This window comes from Microtus pennsylvanicus, chromosome X (assembly GCF_037038515.1).
Source record: "Microtus pennsylvanicus isolate mMicPen1 chromosome X, mMicPen1.hap1, whole genome shotgun sequence".
NCBI classification, from domain to species: Eukaryota; Metazoa; Chordata; class Mammalia; order Rodentia; family Cricetidae; genus Microtus; species Microtus pennsylvanicus.
Window position 1 is genome coordinate 94,484,896 of NC_134601.1, and position 18,226 is coordinate 94,503,121.

At 37.0% G+C, this 18,226-nt stretch overlaps 1 protein-coding gene across 2 annotated transcripts in view; it reads left to right on the forward strand.

The window, feature by feature from the left end:
- Pola1 (DNA polymerase alpha 1, catalytic subunit) overlaps positions 1 to 18,226 on the forward strand; it is a 321,162-nt gene that overhangs the window by 246,662 nt on the left and 56,274 nt on the right. For both annotated transcript variants that reach the window (XM_075958886.1, XM_075958887.1), the window contains one exon: positions 248 to 341. In XM_075958886.1, the coding sequence (XP_075815001.1) occupies positions 248 to 341 (94 nt within the window). The remainder of the gene's footprint in view (positions 1 to 247; positions 342 to 18,226) is intronic.

The following is an 18,226-nucleotide window of genomic DNA, read 5'->3' on the forward strand; positions in this document are numbered from 1 at the left end:
AGGGGTAATCAGTCTGCAGCTTCGCAAGTAGTAATCTGTGATCAAAGTGACAGAATTTATTCTGAATTGTGAAAGATACATGTGTTATATGAGGGGGACAAACCATTAGTATGGTCCTCTCCTTATTCACCCCCTTTCTTTACAAAATGTTGTTTGATATGGAAGTTGAAATTAGAGAATACACTCTGTTGAGCATGATCTCCATCCCCCCCCCAGTAGTATTCATTTATTTTCTGTTATATTGCAGTATTCTGACAAGTCCCTGTACACCCAACTGTGCTTTTACCGGTACATTTTTGATGCGGAATGTGCATTGGAGAAACTTACTGAACATGAGAAAGGTACGTTAAAATACTGTAATTACCTTTGAGTTTAAAGTGTAAATTTGCATCATAAAAGCCAGACCTACTGTGTCAGGCTGTTCACACAGCATCACATTGCTGTCTCAGAAGCAGGCTGTAGGGGCCTATGTGAACACAGGGATCCCCTGCATGAGGGGCGGTGGCATAGGAATCCCCAGCTTTGGCCTGCACAGCCTGTCTCACATTGTTCTCTATTAAAGCAAGCTTTTGGGGGAGGAACGGTACAAAAAAGGACTCTTTAAATGCTATATTTTGAAAATGCTATTTTCTATAGAGTTTAGTAATTGTAATAAAGTAAGCATAGGCAACGTGATCATTGGGCCTACAAAAACTAGATATTATCACAAAAAAAAATAGACCTGGAGTGTGTCTCCGCTGTTCACTAAAAGCCTAGGTTCATTTTGAAAGAGAGGAGTGGGGTGGAGTTCTTTTATTGACTCCATCCTAAGAGAATGTATAGGTGCCTCAACCCATATGATCAGATGCTGCCTGGAGCCCTCTGCACCCAGCATTTCCTTATACAAGACTTGCATGCACTGTGGGACTTAATGGGTCTGGGAAAAGCTTTGTTACATAACTTAAAGTATTTGAAAATGTCATGACAAGTGCATGGTTTTTTCTCCTACCTGAAAATCACATTGACAACTTTTCTATTACCTGTAAAAAATAAAAAAGGCAAATTTACACATTTTTCTTATTAGTTACCTACAGAGTGTTGATGTTGTTTGTCAGCGAATATCAATTCAGGGCTTTGTTGGTTGGTATTAGGGCTGGAGGCAACCTCAACAGCACATAAAAACCTATAAATATTGCTGGATTTTTTCACATAAGAATTCTCATGCTGCCTTTGATTTGGTCTCAATGATTTTAATTCTAATCATAAGTGAGTTCACTTTTTCTATCTACAAGATACTCTAGAAATTATTTTTATTTCTACAACTTCCCTAGTTTATCTGTCCTTGAAAAGAAAACATTTTTACAACTAAATGAGGATCTTGAATGAAATACTATTACTTGGTGCTGTAGAGATGGCTCAGTGGTTAAGAGCACCAGCTGCTCTTCCAGAGGTCCTGAGTTCAATTCCCAGCAACCATATGGTGGCTCACAACCATCTATATGGGATTTGATGCCCTCTTCTGTCATTAAGGTGTATATGCAGATAGAGCACTCATACATAAAATAAATAAATAAATCTTTAAAAAAAAAGAAATACTATTACTTGCTTCGAATGTTCAACAACCACTTTGGCTTTCTCCACAGCATGTTTTCTATGAGTTAGTTGATCTTATGTAGACAAAAAAATTCCTTCTGCTCCCTAATAAATAGGCTTGATAACAATTATTAATGGCTAGTATCTACTACATTTACTTGTGTTATCATTAATGTATGTTTTCCTTTTGCCCCCAAAGACTTTCCCTTTAGGGTACTTATGAATTGGGGAAATTGAACTCTGATTCTCTGAACGCATCTGTTTTTCTTGGGTTTGTTATCTCTTTCTGGGTACGTCAGCTATGAGCACCCACTTCTTCATAATCTCTTTGTTCATCTAGCCACCTTATGTTTTTCATTTGATGCTTTTGAACTCAAAGTATATAAAATTTTATGGAAGATAGTTTTTAAATTCTTTTATGAGGACCTGGATTGATCATTCATGACTATCAGTTTCATAAAGCCCAATCTTTATTGGAGATATGAAGAAAAATGATGTAGAAAGTCAAGAGTATATATGGCTTGTCACAGAAACAGGAGGGAATACAGTAGCCACTTGGAAGCTCCTTGCTCAGCAGTAAAGGAAAAGTACACTTATAGGCTGTGTGTGTGTGCGTAAGTGTAAGTGTAAAATGTTTCTTAAGAGAGGGTCTCACCCTGTAGCTCATATTGGCATATTGGCCTAGAAATGCTTTTGTAGCCCAGACTGCCCTGGAGTTTAAGGCAATCCTCCTCCTGCCTTACCTTCCCGAGCGCTGGGATTACAGACTTGAACAACCATGCCCAGCTTAGAAGCTTTATCTTTTAGAAAGTTACCTAACATAGCATCCACCTCACAGCCATCTGTAAGTGTAGTTTTAGGGTATCCAAGTCCTCTTCCAGCATCAGTATACACTGCACACAGAGAAAAAAATTTACCTTGACGCAGACCTTTAATCGTGGAAGCAGAGGCAGGTCTCTATGTGTTCAAATTCAGCCCTGTCTCTATAGCAAATTCCAGGACAGCCAGGGTTTATATAATAAACCCTGTCTCAGAAGAAATGAAAACCCCTGTCCAAAGCACCCTGAATAGGCGGCAGGTGAATTGTTTTGTTTCATATAAAATAGAATTGAATACAAGCTGTAATCCATATGAAGAAAATGTGAAAAAGGAATTTTTTATGCCAAAAAGAACAATAATAAGGAATTTAAAATAATATAACATATATTTATTCTTCTCACTTTGAGTTGAAATTAAATTCTCTTTTAATTTTCTGCTCAAGGGATTCTTTGTATAAAAATGAATTTTAAACTTGTAGAAACCAGAGGGCAAATATATTTATGTAATTTGGACTGAGGCCAGAACACCAGAAGATGTTGCCACCAGAAAAATGGCAATTGTGACATACAGTTACATCACTGAGAATGCAATCTAGGCATTGTCAGTCAACAAGTGCCTGGTGACTGGTATGGGAAGTATTTGATAGAGACCCTGTTTTACTTGCAGTTCCTAGCAGTGTTTCCTTCACTAAGATTGTTTTATCATTTCCACTATAAAGGCTATATTTTAAATGTTGTATCTGGGTGGTGGTTTTAATTTTTGTTTGAATCTCAATGGTTTGACTTGGAAGAAATATGTACAAATTATTTGAAAGAGGTTTATTTTTGCAGTGAAAAGTAACTCTGTCAAAGCTTTTTTTTTTCTTTTCTTAAACTTCACTTTCAAATGAAAGTTTACAGACCATTAGTCCATAATGTGAATTAACCCCATTTGGTATTTTCCCCTTTCCTTTAAAATGTTAAAGGATTGTTACTCACTTTAGTGAAGTGTTTACTGCATGCTCACTGTAACTGCATAACCTTTTTAAAAGTCTTATTCCTGTGGGACATTGGCATTATTGTAGTAACTGCTCCAGAATGTACACAGATGGCATAATGGATCCAAAGTATATTTTAGGAGACCATTGTGGCAATACATGAAGTAAAAATCCACTTCCAGGATGGCAGTATAGAATGGTCATGTTTGACTGCCTCATTCCATGGTGCCTTGCCTGAGCAGGGATAAGTGAACAGTTTGGAGAAACCTGAATCAATTCACATTTTTGCCTAGGTGCCTGAATTGTCTGCTTTTAAATGCGATAGGGGAAAAGGTGTCTTTTCTCTGCAGAAAAATGTCTTTTTTATGCAGAAATTGTAAATATAACATTTTGTTTAGATTCTATTTATGTGTTGAATGTGAACTCTTATGTCAATGGAAGCAAGATGGGTGAATGATACTCTTTGCCCTGGATGACCTTAGAGTCTGTTGGGGAAAGACACTAAGTGGGATATTATCACCACTAACCTGATCAGTTTGCCATAAGCAAAGAGGGAACACTAACTGTTTTTTCAGTTCAGGGTTTAGCCTATTTCTAGAAAGAAGTTTTATTATCAGGTACCATTTGTCTTACTGGATGCTTAGCTATTCTTATTTTATGTCAGTATTTTTCATGGGGCGGAATTTTAATTTGCTGGGAGTACAACAGCAAAACAACAGAGACTACATGACTTAAGCAACAGAAAAATACTCCCTCACAGTTCAGGATGATGAAAATCTGAGGCCCAGCATTAGTGGCTCCTGAGGCCTCTCTTTATCTTGCAGGTGGTGGTATTTCTTTGTATGTACTCTGTGCCAAATATCACACACACACACACACACACACGACAGGTGTAGCCCTTGGTGTCCTGGAATATGCTCTGTACACCAACCAGGCTGGTCTTGAACTCAGAGATCTTGCCTCTGCCTCCTAGTGCTGGGATTAAAGACACATGCCACCATTAGAGCATTGCTCAAACTAGATTAAGGCCCACTATGACTCTCTAATCTTAATTTAATCATATTAAAGACCCTAGCTCCAAATACAGTCATCATACTTAAATATCAATTTAGGGAGACAACATATCCTGAAGTGCACTTGGTAAGTTGGCACTTGTTTGTCAGAATTGCAACACTAAGATTTTGCATCCTGGGAACTGGAGGGATGACTCAATTGACTGCTCTTCCATTTGACTGCTCTTCCAGAGTTCAGTTCCCAGCAACCACATGGTGACTCACAACCACCTGTAATGAGATCTGATGCCTTCTTCTGCTGTATACATTAATAGATAAATCTTTTAAAAAATATTTTGGATCCTGTTTGAAGAAAGGAATTGGAGTTACAGCATAGATGTTTAATTGATGGTGATTTAATGTCATATGTGTAGCACCTGTAGGAAGTCTGATTTCTCAGTGGGAGTCCTTTTAGGCTGGTTAGACTATCTTCATATTCTTCCCTACCCCCCCCCTTTTCTTATGGCAGCTTATGGGCAGCTTCCTGTTCCACAGCCTTCTAAGTTGCACCTGCTATGATAGCTGGTTTCTTGAGCCCTCAACCAGATGACACCCTGCATTCACTTCTTTGAATTTTAGTCTTACTCCTTTTCTTTTTTCTTTATCAGGCCCCTAGTTCACCTGCTTTCTTGGTTTTGGTTTGATTTTTCCTTCAATTTCTCAGGTGGTTTTGTTATTGTTTCTTTCCTTCAGTCTTTCCTTTATGTTTGCTGATATTTCTTACAGGTTTTCTTATTTCTTACCTTTGTTTTAGACAAGGTTTCAGAAGTAGCTCACGCTGGCCCCAAAGTCAGTGAGTGTAATCCTTCTAGCTGTTCCTCCCGTATGCTGTTATTGGCCATATCAACAGGATTTGTTTTTGTTAGTGCCACGCAGAACTAGACTGGCTTTCTGTAAGGTACTTTTCTATTTCTCGCCATCCTTTCACAGGTGTAACACGGGACCTCAAAAGAGCCCTGTGAGGAAGCAGCAGGCTAGACTCATTGTATTGAAGAACAAATTAAATTAAAGAAGTGTTTCCATCCTTTGCATTCCCCTGTGACCTTTTTGAGGAGTCTTGAGTGTTTTATTTTGCTTTCTCTTTCACTTAAGTTCGTCGAGACAGAGGACTGCATCTTGTAGCCTAATCACTAAATATTTGATTAAAGAATTTCTGAAGGAAAACAAGGTCACACAAGCAATTTCAAGGATTTTAGTGGAATTATTCCTAGAAAATATTTCTATTCCTGGGGAGTGCTTTATAAGAGAAATAGTAGAACTTGCTGTATTGTTTACCTTGACTCAATTGTCCATAAATTAAAGTTATAAGACTTTCTTGGTATTTGCATGTTGCTTATATCGATTCCACTAGTTTCAAATGACACTGAAGGCAGTGACATGTGTCTGTTATTTGGCTGATAACAAACTTGAACTCAAAAACTATCAGGTCTCTTAACTGGTGAATGAGTCAAGCTGACCGCTTCTTACACTTCAGGGTCCTGTTCTCGGCTTGCTATCTGCTGAGCAGCTTGCTCATGAAGCAGGCATACTTGTCTTATCCTTGGAAAATGGTCTTCAAAAAAAGACAGTAGTTAGTTCTAAAACATGAAGGGTATCGTAAAGGTACTGCTTTTGTTTTGTTTTTTTATTTTTTTTCTTCAAGGCAGGGTTTCTCTGTGTAGCTTTGGTGCCTTCCTGGAACTAGCTCTTGTAGACCAGGCTGGTGTCAAACTCACAGAGATCCACCTGCCTCTGCCTCCCAGGTGCTGGGATTAAAGGCGTGCGCTACCACCGCCTGGTAGACCGATAAGAGTTTTACGGAAACTATTTGTAATTTGGAGATTTCTGTGCATCTCAAGGCATTCAATGTTAAAAATTTCTATTTCTTTAACTGCTAAAGTCAAAATGCAACAGATATTTGTTATTGCTAGAAGTCCTGAAATAAAAGTAGCAAACAATCCCTTGACTATTTTCTCAGTCAGTTGGCATTCTTAGAATTTACTTTGTTCAATCATTCAGGGCATTAGAAACAAAGCCGTGTCACACAATGTCTGGTCCGTTTATTTTGCTCTTAAAACTCATGAGTTGAGTTGTTTCTCTGAAAACTTAATTTTTATTGTGTAGTTGGATTTTTCTTTTGGCTGCTAGCTCCCAAATAATGACATAGAGACTCATCATTAATTATGAAAGCTTGGCCTTAGCTTAGGCTTGTCCCACAAGCTCTTGAACTAGGAAGTCATGTCAGGCTCCTTGTTCAGAGCTTTTCTTAGCTTTCTCCGGCCCTTTGTTTGGATATTCAAGCCTCCACATTGGATGCCATATATAACAAGTCTTTCTCTGTACCACCAGCTCCCAAATAATGACACACAGACTTCTTGTTAATTATGAAAGCTTGTCCTTTAGCTTAGGCTTGTTTCAACTAACTCTTACAACTTTGACCCTTTTCTGTTAATCTACGTTCTGTCATGTATTGCCCATCCTGCTTCCTCTGTGTTTCCTCATGTCTCTTGCATCTGCCTAGATTCTTGCTCCTACTTCCCTTCTCTGTCTAGAAGTCCTACCTATACCTCCTGCCTAGTTATTGGCCATTCATCTCTTTATTAAATCAATCACAGGGACACATCTTCACACAGTGTAAAGGAATATTCTGAAACATTATTTTATTTATGCATTCATTTCATTATTTCATTTCATTCACATTCATGCAAGAGCACACATGTGACAGTCAAGGGATACCTTGCAGGAGTTGGTTCTCTCTTTCCACCCTGTGAATTCCAGGAATTACACTCGGGTTGTCAGTCTTGGCAACAATTACTTGCTTGTTGCGGGAGCTCCTTCTGCTCCTTCAGCCAATAGCCACTGAAATACCAGCCCATTGGGGCGTGGTCTCTCTTCCTTTAAAATGCGGCCACTTCCCTCTGCTCGAGCTCTGGCTTCCAGCTCTGCTTCTGGCTTCCAGCTCTGCTTCTGGCGAGTAGGCTCCATTCCTGATTGCTAAGAGGGCTGTTGTCTGGGATGGTGATCTGTAAGTTTTTCCCCCTTAAATAACCTCTCTAATAATCATAATTCCAAACTGGTGTGGGATTATTTGTGACTTACGCCTTCACTTGCTTTAACAAAGTAAGTCAGCTTGCCAGCCCCCAAAACTTTTTTTTAAGAAAACTTTTACTCTGCTTTTCTAGATTTTAATTGGATTTTGTATCAAGTGTTGTGATCATATTCATCTGCCTCCCCCAACTCGTCCCAGATCCACCTCCCTTCCCTAGCTGCCCAACTTTTTGTCCTTTTTTGTAGCCTGTAAGTCCAGTTTGTGCTTCTCATACATTTGTGGATGTGTGGCCTTCCACTGGAATGTGGTCAACTTGCCAGGGGATATACTTTTAAAACTTAAAAAAAAAAAAACCTACCTCTCCAGATAGCTATCAGTTGTCAACAGCTCCTTGGTTATAGGTGGCACTTGATGCCCACCCTCCCTCCAAGCTGGAACTTGGTTTGGTTTGAACTTGTACAGTTCCTGTGTATGCTGTCACAATCATATGTACAACTTCTCTGCTCTATCTGAATGATACTATTTCCTTGTAGTCATTTATAGAACACCTCTGGCTCTTTTTTTCTTCAGAAATTTTGTTTTTAATAACTAATGCCAGGTAAAATGTACCTGCCACATTCATAGAAAAATAAAAAATCTGACTCAAGCATCAATTTGTTCATAAAATTGCATCTTTTATAATTGTGAAATAGTTTAAGGGAATTTTTATGATAGAAGTTCATAACTTGGCAGTTCACAATATAAGTTTTCTGTTATATTTAGGAAGTTCTTGTAGAAGTATGTAAATAATTTTCAAACTGGGTATCCTAGTTTGCTTTTCTTTCTCTGTGATTAAACACCATAATCCAAAGCAACTTGGGGAGTAAAGAGTTTAATGTCAGTTTTGCCTTCTGGGTCACAATTCATCAGTGAGGGAAGTCAGGGCAGGAACTAAAAACGGGAATCTGGAATAGACTTACTGGAGGCATGGTGTGTGGCTCATGCTTAGCCGACCTTTTCTACATTCCAGGCCCACCTGCCTCGGGATGGTGCTGCCCAAATCAATTATCAATCAAGATAAGCTATTGCAGATATGAGCACAGGCCAGTCTGATAGAAACAATTCTTCAATTGAGGTTCCCCTTCCCTGATGACTCTAGGTTGTTTCAAACTGGTGATAAAAACTAACCAGCCCACCAGTCTAGATGACACTTCCCTAAAATTATAGTTCAAGCACTAAAGCAGGAGGAATGCTACAAGTTCAAAGTCAGCCATATAATCTCCATATTGAGACCCTGTTTCAAAACAATTTTGAAAATAGAAAAGTGAATTATTGCTGCTGTTGTTAGATGTTACATAATTTTACTCTTTATCTTGAAATACTTTATTTAATGTTAAAGTAAAGAACAAGTTTTTGCAAGATGGATAAAAAATAAGGAACACTAAAATGTTTTATGATCATTATCTATGTTTGGGTCATTTGTATTTTCTTCTTTATACTTTTAAATTATTGACAATTTCATATATATATATATATATATATATATATATATATATATGTCTTTTGATCCTATTTGCCTTCCCATTATTTTCTCTTGTTACCCTCCCGCTAAATTCCTTCTTCTCAACTGAGACCCCCGGCTTCTACTTCTTGAGTGTATCACATTCAATTTAATTTGGGTTGCTTGCATCAGCATGGACAGATTACTAGTGGCTACACTGCTGAAGAAAATGTCTTATCCTAACCCCACAATCATTAACTGAGCCCTTCCTCACCCCCAACAGAAGTTGACAGTGCCAATCTTGTGCAGGTAACCACAGCTCTTTGTGGGTACAAAGGCCATGACATGGCCCTTTTTACTTTTATGCAATTTCCAAGTTACAAACAGCTTTTAAAATAGGAAAAATTAAAAACACTACAATTTCACAAAGACTTTTACTCAGTTTACAGTGGTTATTCTAGCAATTTACAGGGTAGATTGAAAACAACATATAAATGATTGCAAACCAACTCTTTTTTCTTTGCATTTTCCCAAGTGTGATCAGTATACTAGCAGCATTGGCATCACCTGTGAGCTTGTTAGAAATTCAAACTATCAGGCCTCTCCAGACTTGCTGCATCAGCATCTGCATTTTAACAAGATCCACAGGTAATTCCTAGACATGCTAAGGTTTGAAAAGCACTTATCTGAGACATTCTCCCATCTTAATAACTAAAGCTTACTCCCATTTTACTCATTCATTGATTAAAACCATCCTTATAGTTAAACTCTAAAATGATAAATATGCCAGTTCCAGGAGCCCTGCTCAAGTTTTAAAGTAGACTTCCTATCACAGCCTGGTTTTTTAAAATATATTCTGTAATTAAACTAGAAATGTAGTGGCCTAGGAGAGGGGATAAAAGAAAGCATGAGCTCTGTCCACCTTCTTTCTTCCTAACTAGAAAGAACAAGAGAGAAATAAATTGGGATTTTTTTTTTTGAATTTTTCGAGACAGGGTTTCTCCATAACTTTTGGTTCCTGTCCTGGAACTAGCTCTTGTAGACCAGGCTGGCCTCGAACTCACAGAGATCCTCCTGCCTCTTCCTCCCAAGTGCTGGGATTAAAGGCATGCGCCACCACCGCCCAGCATAAATTGGGATTTTCAAAATATCTTTCAACCTCTCAGAATTATAAAAGAGAGAACTGGAATGTAGGTCTACACACACTTCATACAAGGGCCACTCAGTGTGCTCCCAGATTGACGTTTCACCATCACTGTTGTGGACCTTGTTGCAACATTGATTTAGCACATTTGTAAAGATTTCAAGTAGTTTTTTTTTTTATGGAAACACGTTTTTTTTTTTTTAATTTTACTACTAAAAGGTTTTACTTTTCTTGTAGCAGTTGATTTTTCTGTGCTGTTTTCTGCTCACTACAGCAATGACAAAACATGGATCCCTGTCACACTGCTTTGTTACTCTGGGTACTGCCTGTTTTGTTTTTAACTAGCACAGTGTAGCAGAAGAGAAAGTACATTTTCCAGGAAATTGTCACTTTAATTGCTTTGCCCTTAACTAGAAGTGTCTTGGTTCTGTACATTTTCTGTCATCCTTTTTAGTATAACTAAGGTAGTATGCGAAAGTTGCCATACATTTGGGCAGCAAACTTCCAGATTCTAATTGTGTGTCTTTTCTTTCAACCCATTTCTGTAAATATGCACTCAGCCTTTGCATTTTTATGTACTCAGGCACCCAGAGGCATGCTATGATGACAGACATGTGACTCGTTTTATAAAATTGTTTCCTATTACTGTCTTTTCAATGAACAGGCTCCTTTTCCTTTTTGTAGTGACAGGCATAGCAGCACAAACAAGGGCACCAGTGTTGCAGTGTCTGGGTGATAAAGTAGTGGTTGGTGGCCTTCATTTGCAAAACATATTGTAATGTTTTTGAGTGGTAAGAATGAAAGGGACCTGGCAAGATTTTCCTTCATGTACTTTTAAGAAATATACTTCTATCACAAATGAGAGAAAAAATACTAAACAGTTTTCAAGCAGTTAGGTCATAATGTAAGCTAATCACTTTATTTTGAAGAAAAGTATTTTTAAACAGTTGAGCTGGTGAATTTACTTCTGAAATGTATTGTGCTTACACAGTAGATGGTTTTATTTCCATGATGTTTTTTACTACATAATTATACATCTTAATTACGTAATTACTATCATAATTATTATGTAATTGCATGTACTTCCACTAATTACAAAATCAGGAAGTGTAATTATCTAGTAAAAACTTTATGAAATTTCATGCACTAAAAATTACTTAAAAGGCTATTCCAATGGTCTAATGGAAGGCTTTCCACGCTTGGTCTTACTCATGGCTTTCGGACTTGAACTCATAGCCCAGCACAAGGACAACCATAGACTATTAAGTATTTGTAGTATTGGTCCCTTTGAGTTAACATTGAGGTGCCTTTTCACTTCCTTGTGATTTTGGAGTTGTTGTATAAATATCTATGTTTAAGATAGTGTCATAAAAACTCAATATAAAGAGATAGTCTTAGAAAAATAGCTAGTATAATAATAATCGGAGTATTTAGGTCACAGAATTGTCAGGCCGTCTTTAATAAGAGTACTTATTTAGCTACCTCTACCTTTAAAAAAATAATAGTAATAGCCAGTATTTTGCTTCTTCAGTTTAGAGAGAATTTTATTCAGTTTATATTTATGTTTTCTGAGATTTGAGGAAACATCAAAAGAGCATATTCTTTTCTACTACCTGATGTCAAGCAGCTTCTGAGACATAAACATAAATGCACAAACGTGTAACATCAGACCCTAAATAAAGACAGAAGGTTTAATTCAATAAAGCTATGATGCCTTTACCATTCAAAACGACATACAAATTGCACAGTGAAACAATAGTCATGACAGCAAATTAGATATGACATCTAAATTACACTATAGAGAGAAATCCCTGAACCATTTTGGTCTGTAGGAGTCTATTTTAGCCCAGGTTTAAAACCCATCCTAGAGACTGCTTTATTGTCTAAGTGGGGTAGTGTTGTAGAAGAGTAATTGGAGGTTGGTTGAATTAATTGCACATTAATTAGGAGGAAAAGGTTTATAATACTCATGGTAGAGAAGAGAGTAAGTCCTTTAAGTATCATAATAGCGTGCACTATAAAGTTTCAGGACTGCATATTAATTGCCTCTTGGCTTTTGGGTGAAAATGGGCATAGGAATGAATATTAAGTGATTAATATTTTTGCTACATACATAATGTGTTATCTAAATAAAGTATTATGGAGTTAGATGTTGTTACATGAAATTTTCTTTCACCAGATTAGTGCTTTTCCACTAAGTGTAATGAACAACTACTGAAAAATCTATCACAGTTAATTCTTTCAGCAGAGCAGCCTAATAGTCAAGGTTCATCTCTGCATTCTTAGAGACAGCTGACATTCCGTTTTTCTCTTAGAGCTTTCAAAAGATGAGATTTTTTTTTTGTAGTTTTATCATTTATTGACTTTGTGCCTTTTTTGGGTTTTTTGGGACAGTGTCTGTCCTAGAACTAACTCTGTAGACCAGAATGGCCTCTAACTGTCTGAGATCTGCCTGCTTCTGCCTCCCAATTGCTGAAATTAATGGCATGCACCACCACGCCCAGCTTACTTTGTGACTTTTCATATCAATTAAAATTTCTAATGGATATGACTTTTTCTTTTGTTTCTCACGACAGGGTTTGGTTTCTCTGTTTAATCTCTGCTGTCCTGGAACTTGTTCTGCAGACCAGGCTGGCCTCAGACTCATAGAGATCCACCTGCCTCTGTCTCCTGAGTGCTGCCATATGACTTTTTAAAATTAACGATAGTCTTTGAGCAAATTAGAAGCTTTATAGTCATTCAGAAATGTTTTATGTTCTCAGCAATAATTGCTATTTATATAATTTTAATCTGACTCTCAAATTTGTCTCTGCATTAGATAAGAATTATTTTTTGATAAGAATTATTAAGTGGCATAGTCTTTCCTTCACTTAGCCCAGAATATAATTTGTCTTCACTGTCTTGATAACATTTCTCCTTATCATGTTTTTATAAGTAGGTTATGTTCGCTCTGTAAGACAGCATTGCTTCTCACATAGCCTCTTAATTTTTGTTTGTTTTAGTGGTTGGTATTTTCTTTCCTTTCCTTTGTTTAAACCAAGTGTTTATGTGGTCCAGAACAGCCTTTAGTGGTTTAAAAGTTAAGTATTTTCTTAGTTCCCATTGTAACACATATTTCAAAACTGACATAATATTTATACTATTTAATTTTGCTTTCCTTTCTTGCTTTTCTTACAAACTGACATTTTTTTCATTATTTTACATAATTCCTTAAATTATTCATAATTATAAAATGGAATCAGGCAAAACTTTTGAAGACTAATCATGAATGGCCTTGTTATCTCTAGTTTCCCTGTTACCACAAGCCCACTATGCTAATGTAAACTTTAGCATAGTTGGGCATCATTTAATATTTCTACATGTACAAGTATGCCTTCATATACAGAGAAAAGTCATCATTAGCTTGACTCATCTTAAAGTACTTCTTTCTGTGGTTGTTGTGAATTTATTCTGATTCATCTGCATTGCCCTACACCCAACCATAATGGTAACTAGAAAGGATTAATTGAGTTACTGTTAATTGTATTCTCCCAGGTCTAGGCCATGGGAACCTTGATGCCTTTCTTTGAAGCTTAAAACTAAACCAACTATGTTCCAAAAATGAAGGGGTTGCTGGCTAATTTGAGACATTGACGATATACTTTTGTTTTAAAAAATGGTGCTAAAACCAAACTCATAACTAAGATCACAAATCCAGGTCTTCATATAAGTCTGTTTTTATATTCCACGTGCCCTGAACTTTGACCTAATTCACTCAGTGAAAATGTTTATTCTCTCTCTGCCCTATGTGGTATATAAAATACATAGGCATAAACAAGGCCTGGTTCCTGCTTCTAGAGGTAAATCTATTTCTGATCACTTGCTTATTCATGCATTTACTCTCTACATGCTGGCTTTTTATGGGAGTTGGTGATGGTATTTGCTTTACTTGATGCAAGGGTTGGAATCCAGGGTCTTGGTGCAGGTTTTTTTTTACCATTGAGCTACCTCTCCAGACCTTTATTTAGACTTTATTGTTCATGGAGAACATTTACATATGTTGCCATGTGGTAATTGGCATTTTTCAGCTAAGAAAACCACCTCAAAGAGACAAGATGACCCCCCCCTCAAGTTAGCAAGGCTTGAGAGTCTAAAAGTTTCAGATTCTTCATGCTTTGCCATAGCTTCATTGCTCTGAATCTAGAAGGGAAATTTCAACCTGAAGGCCCAATGTTTCTGATAGGAGACAGTAATCCTAAAGTGCTTCAGTATCTAAACCTTGGGAGAGGTTTCCAGATAGAGATGGAATCTGAGTTGCGCCCCTTGAAATAGGTGAAGATTTAATAAGCAAAAATGTATTCACTTACTTTGAAACTAAGTTTTATGTTTTTCATTATTTATCTAGTTCTTACAAATCAAAGAACCACGTGTGACAAATGTTTAATGATTTTAATGTATCTCTCAATTGAAGTTTAGCCTAAAAGTCCTTATTAAAGGAGTTGATCTATATGCAGCTTTAAACCCAGGACTGGAAGGGCAGTCTCTCTTTACTCCCCATTGTAACCATTGGTAATACTTTGAAAGAAATTGATCAATCCTTCAGGATATATCTGTCAGAAGTATATCAAAATGTTTTCCTATCTTAAATAATTTAACTCAGAATATAATAATGTAAGTATTTTGACATGAAAATGTTACATAATGTGATATATGCACTTATCTTAAAACAGATGTCTTTTAAAGAAAGAAGTATGGTAAGACAGAACATCAAATAGTAATTCAGAGGGATATATGGCCACTTGTGATAAATGCCTGTAACGTGCACACTATGCAAAGATGGCAAGTGCCAGACCTGCCTGGACTTCATAGGGAGATGCTGTGTGTTTTATAATAAAAAAAGCAGTGAATGACAGAGTGTTCTAGTTTGATTTAAAAGCAAAGTAAAATCCCATTGGCATTATGACTATAGACTATAAATGTTTTATTTTAAAGTATAGTTGATGGAAATAGCATGATGAAAGCATAAACATAACAAAAAACTGTTTCTAAAATTAGTATTTACTGCTGAAATAATTCCTGTATTTTACTGGTGTTTTATATATTGTCTTGCCAAATGAAGTCAGTTCTGAAAAGTCAATGAAATTAAAAATAAAAGAGAGGGTCAGAGCCTGAGTCTATATTCATGAACTTATTCACAGTTAGTGAAGGCTTTATCACTTTCAACAAATGTGCCACAGTACATTTATTAGTATGCTACAAAGAAATTTTTGAAATAATTAAGACTAAACTACACTTGTCAAAATAAATGAATGAAATACAATTTTGAATCATCTTTCTTCACTTATTGCTTATTTGCATAATTCACTAACTTACACAGGAATCTTTCAGTCATTGGTGTGAATTAGCAAGGTTCTGCTGTTCCTTATTGTACGGGCAGGAATTATGCTGCCATATAATTAGCTATTCCAGACATGGACTAACGGGAAATACTAAAGGGCACAGCACAATCTAAAGAGACAAGGCAGAGAATCTAAAGACAAGAGACAATCAAAGACACCCAGCAAATTCAAGCTGGTAGACTACAGGGAATTCTGAATGAAGCCTCTTAATTTATTTTGAGATTAAGAAATCAGTAGTATGAGAGAAATCTCAACAAGATTAGCTGACTAAGCATAATTTAAAAAATATCTCTATGGTGCTTGGTACGCCAGGTTAACCACTCCTATTTGTTAGTCAGCTCAACAAATAGCCTACAAAGCTTTTCATGGGTGAATAGTGGCTTTCCATTGAGAGGTTTTCATTCTTTGACGAGGATGTTTATACCACTAAGATCTGTAGGTGCAAATTGCTTTCCCTATATGTGTGGGGTCACTCCTTTTACAGCCCACTTGCCCATCTCTTTTATAGAGGTTTTGTTATTTTGTGCTGCTCTCAAAGGAATGGTGAGAATTATGCCTCTACTACCACCACTTAACTTAGCATCTACGTCTTATCTCTCCAGCTCTGTGAAACTTGTGTGTGCTGGTCATTAGGAACAAAACAAGCTGTTGGCAGCAGCCTTTCCCCCTGAATTGGAATTTTCCCCCTTTATTCAACTTGAAATATCATCTCTTTAGATTTGCCTTTCTTGCCTTATTCTGAGGAAATATCTTTTTTGTTGCAATAGCATGTCACTGTAAGTTGATCGAGCATGTGGGAGATTGTTGGAAGTATTGTCCTCAAGATGTTATTTTTAGTTTGGTTCCAAAACGGTATAGTAGAATCTTACCGGAACTAGAGAAACAGAACTGAAGAGAGCAATTGTAGGGTTAGTTAAGAAAGCCTAACTCCCATCCCATTAGTGAAGTATAGGGGCAGTTAACACTTGTTTTTTTGCCTTGGCTATACAGACCCTCAGGGGTTGTGTTCAGGAATTGTAAGAAGCAGCTTTGGGTACAAGGTATGGATGCTCTGTTAATCCCCTTCCTTTCTCCCTCCAATATTTGTTGAGTATCATAAAAACTGATCTGGCCTTCTTGGAGACAGTATAGGGTAATTGTATTCTGTCACCAACTCCTAGCCTGTGTTTTCACTTTCTACCCTTTCCTGCACAGGAAACCTTAGGATATGTGACTAAATGTCTGTGCTATCTCACCTATAAAACAGTAATGTGAATAGCACATGCCTCAGGAGTCCATATCAATCAGATTAATATGAACCTGGAAAATCTTCAAAATACTTAATATTAAAGGGGGCAATATTCAAAATGCTAAGAACACTGCCTGGCACATGCTAAGTTACCGTAAATGTCAGTTTATTATGTATAAGTTATAATGATTGCCCCAAAACACCATTATAGTATATATTATTGTCCTTATTGTAATTTATTGGATTCTACAGCCTGTTGTTGGCCATATTGTTTCCAGATTATTATCACCAGCACCTAATACAACATTAAGTACAGGAGAAAATATTCCACTCATTTATCAACTAGTTGCAAGATGAAAGAGGCAGAGTCCCTACTGTCAAGGAGCTTTAAATCTAGCTTGATGATTCATTTTCATATTAATTCAAAAGGCATTCAAAATCATCTGTACAGTATTTAAAAATAAATTTATTTCTCCATTGCCTGTGCTTAATGGATGAAGTTGAAATCTAAATAATCCACAAGCATTTCGGTTTTCTCTGCATGTGTCATCTTGGCATGTTTTGCAGTAGTCTAAACTTTTGGTTGTCTTTCTAGAGTAAAAAAATAGTGGTAATTATGTAGAGAAAGTCAGCCAAACCAAGTTCTAAATTATATAATGTACAAGAGAATACTTCTTAACTAGGATTTGCACTTTTAGAATTGTCTGGGTCCCGGACAGTTGTGTATTTAGAATGTTCCACAGGTGATTTCGATGTACAATCAATATTGAGAATCTCTGAGTTAGTGAAACTCTTCAAACTTTAATATTGCTTCTTGTCAAATATGCATTAAGTCTGACTTTGATATAAAGAAGACTAGGTGGCATCTAGATTACAATTTAAATAGACAGTAGAAAGGAAAATGAAGTCAAACACAAGAATTACTTTCTAGATAAAGAGAGCATTTTGATGCTATATAAGCTAATATTGGATCATATGTAAAGTGAAGGAAAAAGTAAGCAAAAAGAAAGAACTGTTTTCTGGTAATGAGCAAACTGACAATGAAATAAATGCATTTCAACAAAATTGGCTATAAAATACATGTTATTTTCCCCCATTAGCTTACATCATAAAAGGAGGAAAGGGCTTTCAGGGAGCATGGGAGGTCCTTGAAAAGACTTGGGTAGGTAACTTGGGAAGGGAAAGGCTAATACAGATGTCACAGGAGCCTACACAGTCTGAATTTCTTGAGCTTTTCCTCTTCCTTGAGGTTCAGCTGCTTGTAGCCTCAGGGATTTGGTGGGGAGTGGCCTTTTGCAGGTTTCATAATGTTGCTTATTCCCCCAAGTGGCCTGAAATAGGATGGTAGTAGGAGAGGCTTTAGAAGGGTTCCTGGGTACCATGATCATGTCTTGGGCTTAGCTAGGTGTCCAAATAGAAAAACAACCTGTCTGACCTTGCCAGTTTTGCAATCCAGGAGCTAAAAAATGGTTGCAGACCTTCCTCTCCCCTACTCCCTCATGACTCGGATTGTACCTCCTTGATACCTGCCAAGTTAGACCATTCACCA